This window comes from Nematolebias whitei, chromosome 4 (assembly GCF_014905685.2).
Source record: "Nematolebias whitei isolate Nwh7 chromosome 4, NemWhi1, whole genome shotgun sequence".
NCBI classification, from domain to species: Eukaryota; Metazoa; Chordata; class Actinopteri; order Cyprinodontiformes; family Rivulidae; genus Nematolebias; species Nematolebias whitei.
In genome coordinates, this window is record NC_056501.1 from 33,777,350 (window position 1) to 33,792,590 (window position 15,241).

General features: G+C 41.6%; 1 protein-coding gene across 1 annotated transcript; it reads left to right on the forward strand.

Annotated features, from left to right (window-relative positions):
* Positions 1–609: 609 nt before the first annotated feature.
* Positions 610–9,518, forward strand: LOC119408289 (ribosomal protein S6 kinase alpha-6). The gene is made up of 14 exons (XM_037675092.1): positions 610–952; positions 2,943–3,002; positions 3,094–3,210; positions 4,215–4,296; positions 4,380–4,460; positions 5,420–5,499; positions 6,147–6,253; positions 7,722–7,759; positions 7,963–8,105; positions 8,210–8,280; positions 8,410–8,498; positions 8,660–8,724; positions 9,101–9,203; positions 9,367–9,518. Exons 1-14 carry the CDS (start codon positions 926–928, stop codon positions 9,516–9,518), a joined length of 1,215 nt encoding a protein of 404 aa, XP_037531020.1. The 5' UTR covers positions 610–925.
* The last annotated feature ends 5,723 nt before the right edge of the window (positions 9,519–15,241 follow it).

Consider the following 15,241-nt stretch of genomic DNA (forward strand, 5'->3'; position numbering starts at 1 on the left):
AGATAGATAGATAGATAGATAGATAGATAGATAGATAGATAGATAGAGATATTTGCTAATGCGACCACCAATATTGGCAGTATGGTATTATAACGCATGCAATAGTTATCATGTAAATAAACAGCAAAAGTTGTGTTTATCAACAACATGTATCATGTTGGGGGTCCATCATCTGACCCAGGTGAGCGCCATGAGTCTGACACGTGATCCAGAGCCTTAGGTAAATGCTGAGCGTGCGTGAGAGAAAAGCTTCTTACTTCCTCATGAATTACTGGGCGAGCTTACGGTGCAGTATTTTTCAAACATTTGCAGTATTTTTCAAACATTTGCACACCCCTACACATCTTAGAGTTTCGACGGGTCCGGAGAGTCTCTTGTTGTTTCCAACTTTGGGAAACTTCTCGCTGAACACAGCGGCGGCACTTCAAACACGAACGTCTGTCTGTCCACCGGATGTGATTGTGTCACTCGTAGCCCCGCCCCCCTCCTCCTGTTCAACCACATCCACGCGCCCTCCTCTGTCTGGAGATATGCTGCTTTGCTTTGGACTGGGGGGAAATCCTTAACCGAGCTGCGTCACAAATACGTCAATAAAACTCATTCACCAACGGTCAGGTACCACGGTGGCCGCCATGTTCGCAGTTATGGCAGGCTGAAGCGCTGCTCTCGGTGAGCGTCTGTGGTCCCGGTCAGCATCAACAGTTTCCCCCCACAACACCACGAACCGACCTGCTCCTCGCGAACCCGTCCTCCCGACATAACGGTCCGCTAACCCCGGCAGCCTTCTCCGCAGCGGACCGCCAGGACACAAACAGCCCCTCGGACTTCCACAGACACGGGAAGGGGAAAGACATGCAACGTGGAGCGGAGCTCTAGGTGGACTACGATGTCTTAGACTTCAAGGAGAGGATATTCCTGGTACAAGATGGAGGTAAACAGCGTTAGCAGTGAGGTGAGGGGAAAACAAATGCGTGCTTTGCATATTTATCGGATCGGTTATTTTGCGTTGTGACGTCCCGTTAAGTTAGCTGCGAGGCTCGGGTCCGCGTCACGACCAGCGCTCTGATGCATGCTAACACGCTAGCTACGGCTAGCAGCTGCTTTTATGTTTATTTCAGTTTCAGCGCCACTTTGTATTAGTTTCACAGCCGTCCGTTTGGGTTCTTACCGAGACTCTCACCTCAGTACACGAACTGGTTTCTGTATTTCTTGACACGTGAGCTCATTTTAGCTCTTTGTTGTTCTTTGCTCAGGAGTTTACTTCATAGCATAGCATTAGCTAGTGTTAGCATGCTAGTTGACAGCTTGCAGGCTCTAAAGTTGGGGACAAGTTTTTTTTAACAAACGGCGGCAGTCTAAATAAAACGGGGGTTAGTTAAACGCTTTTATGTTCACATAGTAAAATAGAAAGGTGTACATGTGTTTAAACTTACACTTGATGCCATTTTTGTTTGGGAAAGTACAAAACAACTGCCCGCAGACTTGTCAGTTGCAGTTTAAAATGAGTGATGCTGTTTGTAAGCGAGCCACATTTTAATGTTCCAGGTGTTTCAGGTATTGTTGCAGTACTTCACATGTGCAGTCAAAACTTTGTAAATATGTGTGGTGTAAAGCCAAGCTGTGTTTATTCAATCATGACTAATCCATTTACCTGCTGTAGTTCTGTAAAGTGATTAATTTAAAATTAATTCCCTGATGTATTTAGAAAGTTTCTCATTGTTTGAGCATCCCTTTTGAAGTTCCAGAGTTTCTCATCTTAGCCCACAATAAATACTCTGTCACAGCACAAATTAGCCTCAAAAGCGTTGACGACCCTTAAATCCACTTTACATCAGTTTTGACCTTAACACTTGGGTTCTGTCAACCTTTGTGATGCTGACATGATGATATGTGCTTAAGTGTCACAGACGCGCTTCGGAAAGGCAGAAAAGAGGCTTGCTGGGGTGTGCTGTGAGTGTAGGCTGCACTCGCTTACAAGCTGTGATGAGCCACAGCAAAAGGTGGGAGTGAAAATCCAAGTGTGAATTATGACACAAGTGTTGCCCTGGCTTTGACCAGCCTGGACGGTGTATTATCACAGATGCACAAAGCTTTTTCCTGTTTAGGTTTACTCGGTGTGATATGGGGTTTTGAAAACTTCTGGGTGATGGTCCTGATGTTGTGGGTAAGATGCTGGGAGGTGTTTTGTTGCCTTCTGTTCAGAGTGCAAGCTGGCGGCTCCACCCACTGAGTGGGCTTGCGTAGCGCTATGACTCATCCTCCCTCTTCAGAGCCTTGATGGAATTCAACACACACAAACACACTGGACTGAATACATAATGCAGTCCATGTTTAATGGAAACGTGAACCGCTCGAACCTGGATGTTGTTCCTGAGATTTTTGTCTGTTGTACGTCTTGAGGCTGACAACGGTGACAACTGTCCCCCTTTTTAACAGTTTGTTTGATTTAGTGAACAAAATACACATAAAACAGACCTTCACATGTAAATCTGTGTAGAATAAAGCAAGTCTCAAAGCATTTTTTCCACATTTGTCAACCAGAGCTGCACAAGATCTGTTTTTCACCCTTGGAGGATGAACGCTGACTGTAGCTGGTCAGAGATGTTGTTTTGCACCAGCTGGGGATTAAGCTCGGATGCTAATACTGAGGGTTTTTATGAGGATAGGATGAAAGCCGGACAGCTGGGTGAGATTAAAATATGGAGTCCTGACTGAGTGTTTAACAACAAATTTAAGCTTTAGATGGAAAAGTGAGAGCACTGTCATTTCACATGTGACTCATTGATTTCATCTGTTGAATCTTCCATCGTTTATGTGGGTGTGCAGCAGTTGCAGTCACAGTCCTGCTCAGCGAAAAACAAGAATGAATAAGCTTCGTGAAAATGTTTATTGTTGACATCTGATAGTTTATTTTTGTGTGCATGTGTTTGTGTGTGCCGCAGGTCAATGGACATCAGATCATGGATGAGCCCATGGACGAGGGAGAGTCATTCTCAAACTGTGTAAGTAAAACTGCATTGAAGTCTTTGTGCAATTGTCATGATGTACCTACCACACTGAGTGTTGCTTTCATGGCGATGTTGCTTCTTGTAGGATGATGAAACATACAAAGAGATTCCTATCACCCACCATGTGAAAGAGGGCTGTGAGAAAGCTGATCCATCTCAGTTTGAACTACTCAAAGTCCTCGGTCAGGGCTCTTTTGGCAAGGTGAGTATACTCAGTCAGTAGACCACTTAACGTTTGAGAAACTCCAGAGAAGCTCATTTTTACCCTTTGTAGTTGTAGCCTTAGGAATGACAATAATTAAAGAGTCTGTATTTTGCTACGTTTCAATGTATATATTTTTAAAATTAGAATAAGCCCTGACGGAAATAGTGTGGACATGAGAAAAAATATTAATGGTATTACATCAAAGCACCGTTGGTAGTATTCAGCCATTACAGTATTTTTAAATTTTCAACCTTTTTTAATTTGCTACTCCTCTCGCAGGTTTGGACTGTGGAAAAAAAAAACTACATCAAAATGTGCAGCTTGGTTAAAATAGTTTTCTGTGTCTTTTTGTGGCAGTACATCAAACAGGGTAAATTAAATTATAGAAAACAAAAAGTCACTCACTCATCAGTTAAACTGCAGCTTATAGGTCTGTGGTCTTCAGTAAAAATGTCCAACGTCCACTCAGAATAACTTTTTTCAAGCAAAGATGCAGGAAGAAATGTAGGAGTCCATCCAAGTCTGGATAAAAAATAAACTTCTAAAATCCTAAAAAAAAAGTAATTTTTTTGTCAGTCATACTGTTTTTTTTTTGTTTTTTTTTAATTCAGGTTTTGTTTTATTAGGTTTGTCTTTGCACTGCCTCTCTGCCGAGTTAGAGAATTCATCCTGCACACGAACGCTGCAGTCCATCATGTGGAAATTACCACAAAAGCTGGAAATGCTGGACTTTTTAAAATGAGTTACTGTAAATACAAGAAAATGTATGTACTGTAGGTTAAAAATATATTCTATTAAAATGTAATAACCAGTATGGGTCTGTGTGAGATTTTCTTTGGGTCCATATTTGTACTGGCATCAGGCCGTATTTGAAGTTCTACAGAAAGTTTTTCATGTTCTTATTTTAATCTTTTTTTCACTAAAAATGGATTCTTTGTGGCTTCTAGTGTTAAATATTTCTGACAGGGTTTGTGTCCTAAACACTTTCTTATTTCACTCAGGTGTTTCTTGTCAGGAAGATCTTGGGTCCAGATGCTGGTCAGTTATATGCAATGAAAGTGTTAAAAAAAGCATCTTTGAAAGGTAACACTGTTTTTGTTCTTACGGCAACACAAAACTCCACAGCTCATAACTTCTCTCACTTTCACTTCCTGTTTTGTCTCCAGTCAGGGACAGAGTTCGAACTAAGATGGAGAGAGACATTTTAGTGGAAGTTAATCATCCCTTCATAGTGAAATTGCACTACGGTAAGAGACACACGTGTACACAACAAGCATGCAGCTTAATTCAGGGTTGAATATGGTTTGGATAAGTTGTAAAAAAAAACACACATGACAATACACACACGTTAGCATGTGTGTGTGTATTGATTTCTGAAGTAGTTTTGCCATCAGAGCTGATTAAATTATTAACTGACATAAAGGTTTTGACCAGTGTTCATATCTTGATCTTGGCTCCTCCTGCGCAGCATAGTTTATCTGAAACAGGAGCAACATACTGAGAGTGAAACTACCTGAAGTATTGATCCCATCACATTAGTATTGATACGGTCCAATACCATTGTTATCATATGTTGCTGTAAATGCTGCCATTCACCACTGGCATCACTCTATAACTATTCAAAGTGAATGTGCAGACGTGTTGGCGTTTTAACAGCTGTTTTTTTTTTCTTTTTGGTCTGTAAACTGTGGATTTTAAAATAACAAATGTGTACAATGCCATTAAATATCAATTTATTTATAAAGCACTTAAAAACTAAAGTGCTGTAAAATAAAACAACACCAGAACAAGAAATGCATACATTTACAGGACAAGTACAAATACGAAACAAATGAATAAACGCACCCTAAGGTCAAAGTCCACCTCTTGCAATAATAGGTCAAAACTATGTTTTTAAACAAAAATAAAAAGGGAGCCTGCCACTGCAGTCCTTCAGAGGTTTGGACCTGCAGCAGCTAAAGGTCTTTGTGAACTTGCATCCTGGTGATGAAACCAGTGGAAGCATCATGGTGGTAAATATTGCTGCATCAGTTCAGAGATGAGAAAAGGCAGATCTGTAAAGAGATTAAAAACGTACACATGAATTTTAAAATCTATTGTCACAAATTTTAGAATTTGAAATAGCCTGGAAGCCAGTGAAGGGAAGCAGAAAGTAGAGAAACGTGTTCAACGTGGAGCTGTGACATTAATTTCTGTTCCTCTGCAGCCTTTCAAACGGAAGGGAAACTGTATTTAATACTGGACTTTCTCAGGGGAGGGGATGTATTCACTCGCTTATCCAAAGAGGTAAGCTCACAACTTTGTTGCCTTACATTTTAGTACTACTAAAGTGTACTAGCATATTTGTCCGTTTTAGTTTTCTGTCCTTGTTGAGAAGAAAAATATACATTTTAGATGTGTATGTATTTATCAGTCATGTTTGTGGACATGAGCAGAGCAGATGGCGCAGTGCTTGTTTCTAAACCCAAAGGAACTAAGTTGACAGCTACAAATTGAGCAGGTGCACATTTAATATGCAGGAATATTTTATTTGTTTAATAAAAGCCGAAATACTCCCAAGCCATTTGTCCCTGTTTTATATCCTGTGTGCTTTTCATTTAAATTCTGACTAGACTTCCTCCTGGGAACTTTTTTCATAGGAAGGCTGATTTGGTTTTACACTGTGAGCTGCTTGTCGTCAGCTTTCGCAGTATTTCAACAATCTGTGTTCTCCAGACCTTAACTTGAAAGTGTCTCACAAACCATAGTGTGATCTGCTAGTGTCAAACAACCGGCTGAATCATGTGTTGAAATGTTGATTTTGTCACAGTATTAATATTGTTTTTCTCACTTTATTGCAATTGAAGCGTAATACTGAAGTTGTAGATTTTGTTCTTTTTGCTGCTGAATTTCTCTCATAAGTTCGGAGAGTAAATTTGTCCAGTTCTTATCAGGTTATGTTTACAGAGGAAGATGTGAAATTCTACCTTGCAGAGCTGGCTCTGGCCCTCGACCATCTGCACAACCTGGGCATAGTTTACAGAGATCTCAAACCAGAGAAGTATGAATCCTCATTCCCTGATTAATCTGAGCACCACACTCCATCTACCATGTTTTAAAGCTAGTTTCTCACTGCACCGCATCTGCTGCAGACTAGTTGGTGATGCACAATTGTGAGGAAAATACGAACAATTTCACTTGAATATGACACATTTGCACAAACACCTGGTGAAATCTGACCCAGATTTGACCGAGAGCTTGTGTAAGTATTAGAGGTTGACTGATGTGAATTTTTCTTTAGAAATCAGGGCAGTCGATAGCCAGTATGAGCTATTATAGATATTTTTAGTTGTAGCCAGTAAATATTTTCTGTTTAACAAAGCAATAATAATTGCCTAACCTAAATAAATGTATAAATACCAACCCTTAGAAAAATAAAAAGCTTTCTTGCTTTTAAAAAAATAAATAAATAATGGGCTTCAGTGAGCTGGTTGTAGCAGCTGCTGCGTCTTTATTCCCTACTTGGTAATTATTTAACTTTGTACAGATGTGGCCGATTGTCAGTTTTTAAAAAGTGTCCTCTCAGTGAGCACATCTGTAAAGTTGACATAGTTATATCCATTTTTGTGTTGGTGAATATGGAGTTGTGGCGGCCATCTGTTGATGTACATGCAGTGATGACTTTCTGAAGTACATGTATCAAAATCTTCCAATGGTGTGTGAGATTTTTTGCTAACAAATGGGTTTGACTCCAACAGTTAATGTTAAGCGCAGACTTTGCTCAGCGTAGAGCTTATAGATTTTGTTGAGTTCCTCCCAAATCGAGCTGAGCATCTGTAAACTGACGGAGATATAGCCATTCCTGTGTTTTCTAACGTCATGTGGCAGCCATCGAGAATTTGGTTGGCTCCAAAAATTCATAACTTATAAAGGCACGCGTAATTATTCTGACAGTTTCATTGAAAATCTTTTATTGATTTATGACATTTTGCTAACATTGCTAAATAGTTAATGATAAAGTTTTAAAACTACATCATGCTCAGTCGGTTAGTGTTCAGAATATGTGATGGGGATGGTGCTCTGTTGTTGCCACAGCAAATTTAGGTTCATATCTATAAAATTCAGAGTTTTAAGTACCGAGGTTTTGGTTTTTAAAGACAGTTGGCTGTGGCGGCAATCTTGAAATATGTAGATGTACATTCATTTATTCCTTTTTGAGAGTTTCAGTTAAACAAAATCATGTGGTTTATGAAATATGTTCACACACCCAGAGGTAAATACTCTTCTCTACCTTTCGCTTTTCTGTGGTGGGCAATAATTAAAAATGGACTGAGAGGTGATCCATAACAAGCGTCTATTTTAGGAGTTTGTTTGCAGAGTTTGAATCATTTTGCGGAGTTAAGTGAAAGCTGTCTGTCTTCACAGAAACGGTTCAGATAAAGAAGTGGTGTTTTACATGTTATGTAGGTTTACGTGGCGTTCACCTGCTTTTTGAAGCTCACCTCTGGACAAAATCTTTTCTCTTTCAGCATCTTACTTGATGAAGCTGGGCATATAAAATTAACAGGTAGGTGCTTATTACGGATTCATAGTGATTTCAAGATGCTAAATAAATAGCTTTTTTTGTTACCGGTAGTTACTTTTTTCAGTCAGTTCTTTGTTTAAGTGAACCGTGAATGTGAGGATAAAATGAAACCCCTAAACTTTTTTGAGTTTTGGAGTGGTTCAAATATTTCTTACTCATACTACTTTGAAATTTTTTGTGGGCAGACTTTGGCTTGAGTAAAGAATCAGTAGATGCTGATAAAAAGGCGTATTCCTTCTGTGGTACGGTGGAGTATATGGCCCCTGAGGTGGTCAACAGAAGAGGACACACTCAGAGTGCAGACTGGTGGTCTTTGGGCGTACTTATGGTACACAAACACAAATCCATTCATACATTTTGACAGCTTGTTTTTATTTTTCATTTACTGCATATTTATTTGATTCTGCTTTTTATTCTATTGAATGTTTGCAGTTTGAGATGCTAACAGGAACATTACCTTTCCAAGGGAAAGATCGCAATGAAACCATGAACATGATTCTCAAGTGAGTTTGGACTTAAACACTCGAAACAGGTTGATCTAAGTTAAAAATTCATGAATGCTGTTTCTTTTTTATTCTAAGCCTCTCTTGTTACCTGCAGTCACTTGTTGCTCTGCTTCTCTTCTCACTCAGAGCTAAGTTGGGAATGCCTCAGTTCCTCAGTTTGGAAGCTCAAAGTTTACTGAGGATGCTGTTTAAACGTAACCCCGCTAACAGACTAGGTAAGGATAATCGTGTTAATCGTCACATTGCACAACGCTCTTGCGTAAAGCTTTTTAACTTTTTGACATCCAACTAAACGAGATCAGTTTAACCACGAGAGAAAACAAATGTGTTGGTCCTCTTCACATCAGGTTAACTGAACTGTGCTTTGTGTCTTTAGGGGCGGGGCCTGATGGTGTGGAGGAAATCAAACGTCACCCGTTCTTTTCCACCATCGACTGGAATGTGAGCAGAGCCACTTCTCCCCCTCGTTTCTCACATGCCCACACGTACATGTGCACACTTGGCTCTGCAGCTTCTGCCGAGGCCTCACACCTTTCAAACGTTTGGCTTCATGACTGGTGACCGTCGGTCCTGGCCACAGCAACTTTGTTTATGTGTGTGTGTGTGAGCCTGGGCAGCTGTCCAGTCCTCGCTGTGTGTGCACTAATAGCCCTGCGTGAGCGTTTAGGAGCCAGCAGGATGCTATTGGCTGGACTTGGCTGCAGAGCAGATTGGAGGGGGTTAATCTGGGAATCTTCTCTTGCACGTGTGTGTACATGCAGCGCACAGCAGGGTTTGTTTTCTGACTTGTGTGTGTTCCTGATTTTCTTTTTCTTAGAAGCTGTACAGGAGAGAACTGCAGCCCCCGTTTAAGCCTGCAGCAGGTAAACCAGATGACACGTTCTGCTTCGATCCGGAGTTCACCGCTAAAACGCCTAAAGGTACACTTACACACACGCGTACACACTTATGTTTCCCTTATGAGCTGCAGCTAGTTCTGCAGCCATGGAAACTGCAACTGAGCCCTGTCTACAGCTGTTAATCTAAAACGTCTTACTTGTGTGTATGTTATCTGTTGGTTTAATGAATTGTTTGTGTTTTCAGACTCCCCAGGTATCCCACCCAGTGCTAACGCCCACCAGCTCTTCAAAGGCTTCAGTTTTGTTGCACCGACCCCTATGGATGAGAACAAGAGCTCCCCGATGCTCAGCATACTCCCCATTGTTCAGGTGCACACTAACCTCCAGTTTCCATGAGGCCTGCATCACACAATGAGCCATGAAAATGATTCAGTTGATAGCAGGTGTTTGTAGAAGTTTCAATGTATTTTTCTGTGTTCAGCTCTTGCAGGAAGTACCTTCATAGCTTCATACATAGTTCTATTAATTATCAGTGCCTCACTTGACAGTGATTTTGTCACTTTGCCAGATTCAGGTCAAAACAAACAGAACACACATAGTACTCAGCTGTCAACAGTTTGTTATTCTTACAAACTTACAGCTCCTTCAAATCATTTTCTCAATCACTTCTGGTTTGTGTCTTGATGCCTGTACCTGATTGTTTTTTCAGTCTTCGTGTAGCATTCTTGTTTGTGATTGATGTGTTCAATCTCAAATATTAACATTACGAAAACTATACGTAAAAATTCAGTTTTGCACACAGACACGATGTAGCTGAATGAACAACCACATTACTATCAGTTGTGATAAACTCACATTTTTATCATTCTTCACTTTCTCTCCTGCCATCTCTATAATTTAAACCAGAAGTATGCATGAAGTATGCAAAACATGAGTGCATAGTCCTTGAAATAAAATAGTCTATGATGAATGTTTTAACCACGCCATTGCAGTCCGGCACTGTGGTGCAGTTGGTAGAGCTGACACCTTTCAGTGAGAAGATCGCCAGTTCGAATCCTGGTCAGGGAGCCATTTTGGGTGGCGTTTGCATGTTCTCTCCGTTCATGCGTGGGTTTTTTCCAGGTACTCCAGTTTCCTCCCACAGACCAAAAACATACATGTTAGACTGACTGGTAACTCTAAATTGTCTCTAGGTGTGAGTGAGAGAGTGAATGGTTGTTTGTCTCGTTTGTCTGTTTGTGTCCTTGTGATAGACTGGAGACATGTCCAGGGTCAGGTGTCCCCCTGATTCTTGCACAGTGACTGCTGTACATGAGCACCAGTGACCCCTGTGACCCAACCAGGAAGAAGCAGGTAAAAGATAATGGATGGATGGATTATGCAGCCCTTGTGATAAAATAAATGTTGTGAATAACTTTTAGGTAGTACCACATCAAACTTTTAAAACTGAGTTGGGGACGGCTGTGGCTAAGTGGTTAAAGCAGTTGTCCTCCAATGGGAGAGGTGGGGGTTCAATTCCACTATCAGTCACATGCCAAAGTATACCTGGGCAAGACACTGAACCCCTCATTGCCTCTGATGTGTGTCCCATTGGTGTATTAATGTGAGCTAAAGCTCTGGTTAGTCTTTGTAAAGATCTAGTAGATTGCTGTATGAAGGGGTAAATGAGGGCACAGATTGAAATGTGAAGAGCTTTGAGTATCTTGATAGAAAAGCGCTATATAAGTACAGTCCAGTGATTGCTAAGCTCAGCTATGGTGCCAACTTTTAATGATATTGACATATCAAAAGTTAATCAGTTGTCGGTGTACATTGAATAGTTAATTTCAAACTCATCCGTCGATCCATTATCTTCTGTTTGTTCTGGAGTTGGGTCGTGGGGCAACTGTGACCGCAGGGGAGCAGGGAAGCCCAGACATCTCTTTCTGGCATTCCCAGGCCAGCACAGAGACAGTCTCCAGCGTGTCCTGAATCTTCCCCGGGTCCTTTTCCCAGTTGAGCATTTCCAGTGCACCTCCCTAGGAAGACACCCAGGGGACACTTATCAGGCGCCCAAACCATCTGAACTGGCTCCTGTCGATGTGGAGGAGCAGCAGTTCCACTCAGAGTCTCTCCTGATAACTGAACTTCTCACGCAGTCTCTAAGGGAGAGTCCAGCTATCCTCCGGACGAAACTCATTTCGACCACCTGTATCCACGATTTCTTTCTTTTGATCACTACCCAGAGTTCGTGGTCATAGGTGAGGGCAGGAACGTAGATCGACCGGTTAACAGAGAGCTTCGCCTTATAGCTCAGCTCCCTTTTCACCACAACAGACCAGCACAGAGTCTGAAATATTGCAGATGCTGCACAGATGCGTCTTTCAATCTCCTGCTCCATTCTTCCCTCACTCATGAACAAATCCTAAGATAATTGAACTCCTCCACTTGAGGCAAAACCTCACCCCCAACTCAGAACGGACAATCAGCACTTTTCTGGTTGAGGACCATGGCCTCAGATTTGGAGGTGCTGATCCTCATCCCAGCTGCTTCACACTCCGTTGCGAACCATTCCAGTGAGAGCTTAAGATCACGGCATGATGATGCCAACATCATCTGCAAAGAGCAGAGATGGAATCCTGAGGCCACTGAACCGGACTCCCTCCAGCTCCTGGCTGCACCGATACATTCTGTCCATTAAAGTTATGAACAGAATCAGTGACAACAGGCAGCCCCGGCTGAGTCCAACTCCCACCCTGAAGGAGTCCAACTTACTTCCGGCAATGCGAACCACACTCTCACACTGCTTGTATAGGGACTGAATGACATGTAATAATGGGCTCCCAGTCCCATACTGGTGGAGGTGTGAGTTAAAGATCTTTCTGACAGGTTCTTCTGCCAGACGTTCCAAGCAAAGTCTCACTACATGTTTGGGTGAGTCTGTTTGGCATCTTCCCCCACCATCTGATCCAATTCACCACCAGTTTGGTAGGCAGGGCGCTTGGTTGTTTTGACAGGACCCTCCTTGTATAATTCAATTCAATCTTTATTTCTACAGGTTAGTCTCATTGAGCCTCAATTCAATTCAAAAATACTTTATTAATCCCAGAGGGAAATTATTTGTTGTTGTAACTCGTTATCCTCATTTCATTAAGAGATGTTATAGACACTGATGGTTGTAAACAGGAAGGATCTCTTGTAAAGGTTCATCCCACAGTAGATCCTAAGAAACTGGCTGGAGATGCCGTCTGATCCGCCCACCCAGACTCGGCTGGCATCTCGGTTCCTCTCGGGCTGTAGGACCGCCCAAATGCCGGGAAAAACTCCTCCCAGTGCGATGGCCACTCCTCCCAGCAGCCTGCCGAGCTCCTCGTCACTGCGGACAGCCAACTGTAGGTGCCGAGGGACGATCCTGTCCTTCTGCTGTCACGAGCCGTGTTTCCTGCTAGTTCCAGAATCTCAGTGGTCAGGCACTCGATCACAGCTGGCAGGTAGATGAGCATGCGTCCACAGAACATCCTTTTCAACTCACTTGAGATTTGGGGCTGTAGTTGAGATATTATTTGAGCTTTTGAGATGCTAATGGAGTGGAGAGCATCCTGTGCTCGAGCATCAATGTGTGGCATGGAGGCTGCACAGCTGCAGAAAGAAAAGCTTTTCAGAGAGTGGTGAAGGCTGCACAGAAATCTGTTGGAATCAGTCTCCCCACCATCACAGACATCTACACCTCCAGATGCAGGAAGAGGGCCACCTGCATCATGAAGGACCCCACCCACCCAGCACACACACTTTTTGCCCCACTCCCCTCAGGAAGGAGGTTAAGGAGCATTAAGTGTAGAACCACTAGACTGAGGAACAGCTTCTACCCTGAGGCTGTTAGACTCATGAATCTCTAACTAGAATAATCACTGTGTAAAACCATATCATGTTGCTGCTGATCTGTTTCATGTTGCTGCTGATCTGTTTCATGTTGCTGCTGATCTGTTTCAATGTTGATGTGTTCATGCGTGCACATCCGCTCACAGACTCATGTTCATGTTTGTGCTGATGTTCAATGTTTTATGTTATGAGTGCTTGGTGTATATTTAGTTGATGTTTTTCTTAGTTCATATCTTAGATGTTATTACTGTTTTTCTTATACATTTTATTGTTGGATGTAACTGGGACCCTGTGTACATAATTTCGCTCCACCACATGTACCACATGAGGTGCGAATGACAATAAAGAAACTCTGACTCTGACTCTGACTCTAATCAGCTGCTGTTGGTTGTAGAAAACAGCCTTGTTGCCATGGTTACGCATCATAACAAATGTCCAAAACTAAAAAAGTTTCAGTAAAAATCCTTCCAGCTGCACAACATCCAATACCAGAGGAAACAATCATCAAAAAAATGTGATTAACATCCAGAAAAAGAGGAATTAAAGTTTCCAAAAGCAAAATCTCAGAATGAAAGTAACAGAGCTGCTCCAACATGCAGCCACCTTGAGCGGCGCAATTCTAGAACAATGAACTCGAGAACTCCTTTACAAGAGAGACCTGATTTAAACAAAGAACACAGATGACAACAGTAGACAATCATAAAAAAGGTAAATGGAAAAAGTAAATGGAAACAATGAAAAAAAAACTAAACGAAAACCGTAGGAATGATAATGGTAGGAGAAACACTGCACTGGACTAATCTGCATTGGGAGACCCTGTCAGAGACAAATGCCTCCAACAATATTGCTTCTAGGCCCATTGAGATGTTCAAACTCCTCCACCCTGATAAGGTGGCAATTTAAGGAGGAGTACCTTCTAAGCATTTTATTTAAATCAGAGGTTGGACTCTTAACTGACAGAGCTGTGGATGCCATGGGTGGAGGTTCAGTCGTCATCTTGAAGTCTGTGTTCTCTCTGAACAGGCACTTTCTCTGCAGTCTGCTGTCTGTGATGTCCTCCAGCAGAGCAAGTTGTTTATTGAGTAGACTTGTTAATCCATGTTTATCCATTCTCTTATAGGTCACAGCTAATTGCAGACACCTTATTGTAGCGATGGGCATGAGACGCCTCACGAAGCACTGAAGCTTTTCTTACAATTGTGCCAAAAAAAAGCTTCAAGGCTTCAGTGGTGGAGGCATCTGGTAACCATAACAACCTCACAAGCCTGGCTGAAGCACTGACTGCGTGTGTGTGTGTGTGTGGGGGGTGCGTGAGAGAAGCGGAGCGCTCCGTCTGTAGCATCCTGTATTGCGCACTGCTAACTTAGTGCTACGGTAACGTTTGAACAATGTAGCTGTCTGCCAACATTTTGCCCGAAGGTTTGAAAAGTCCACCTGATGGAGTTATAGAGAACACTTTGGAGGAGAATTATCACGTTAGGAAGAAAGAACCCAATTAATACAGGTTTTCAGGAAAGTAAAATTGGTAAAATCAGTGATGGGGAAGGAACAGTGGAAAGGAAAACAATGGAAGGAGATGGATGTTATTCCAAGTTGAATATGAAGTGGATTATATGGAGGATACAAGTTATGAAGTGTAGAAATTGAGGTGGAACCAAGGTTGGAAGGAACCTGTAAATTATTTTTGTTTTAATAATTACAATTGACAAAACTGACTAAATAGTTTTTTTTTTTTCTTTTTTTTTGGTGTGTCTGTTTCTTGGCACAGTGCAATTTTATGTTTTGAAGGCTGCATGATGCCATGCCATTTTTGTTATGAGTAGGTCTTATCACTAAATCATAGAACAGTAAAAAGCCCCACTAAATTCACTGTTGGTGGTTAAATGTTCATTGGGTAAAATTAATCTTATTTTTAAACATGCAGTTCAGTGTTACCATTGCTTAGCGCAACGGCAAGTTGTATTACAAGTAAAACTAAATGGAAAAATTATGGAACGCCAAAATGCTCGAAACTAAATACATAAAACGTTATGAAATAAATATCTAAGCTCATTATTATGAAATTCTTTTCTTTTTTATTCTTTTATTTCACAATTGTGTTTTCCATGATAGCTTATTCATTTCATAATAATGCTTATTTATTTTAGGGATGGGGCAGATCCGGTATCGGCCTCCGATACCAGCATAATTTACGTATCGGATTTTTCTGATCCAACCTGCAGAGATTTCCGATCCATGATGCATGTTGGCTTCAAACTATG

What these genes read in the sequence shown, in the direction of transcription:
- LOC119408289 (XM_037675092.1), top strand. Translation starts at nt 926, where the DNA reads ATGGAGGTAAACAGCGTTAGCAGTGAG. An exon ending in GTCAGGGCTCTTTTGGCAAG is followed by an intron (nt 3,211 to 4,214) that starts GTGAGTATACTC and finishes TATTTCACTCAG; the next exon opens with GTGTTTCTTGTCAGGAAGAT. An exon ending in ACCATGAACATGATTCTCAA is followed by an intron (nt 8,281 to 8,409) that starts GTGAGTTTGGAC and finishes CTTCTCACTCAG; the next exon opens with AGCTAAGTTGGGAATGCCTC.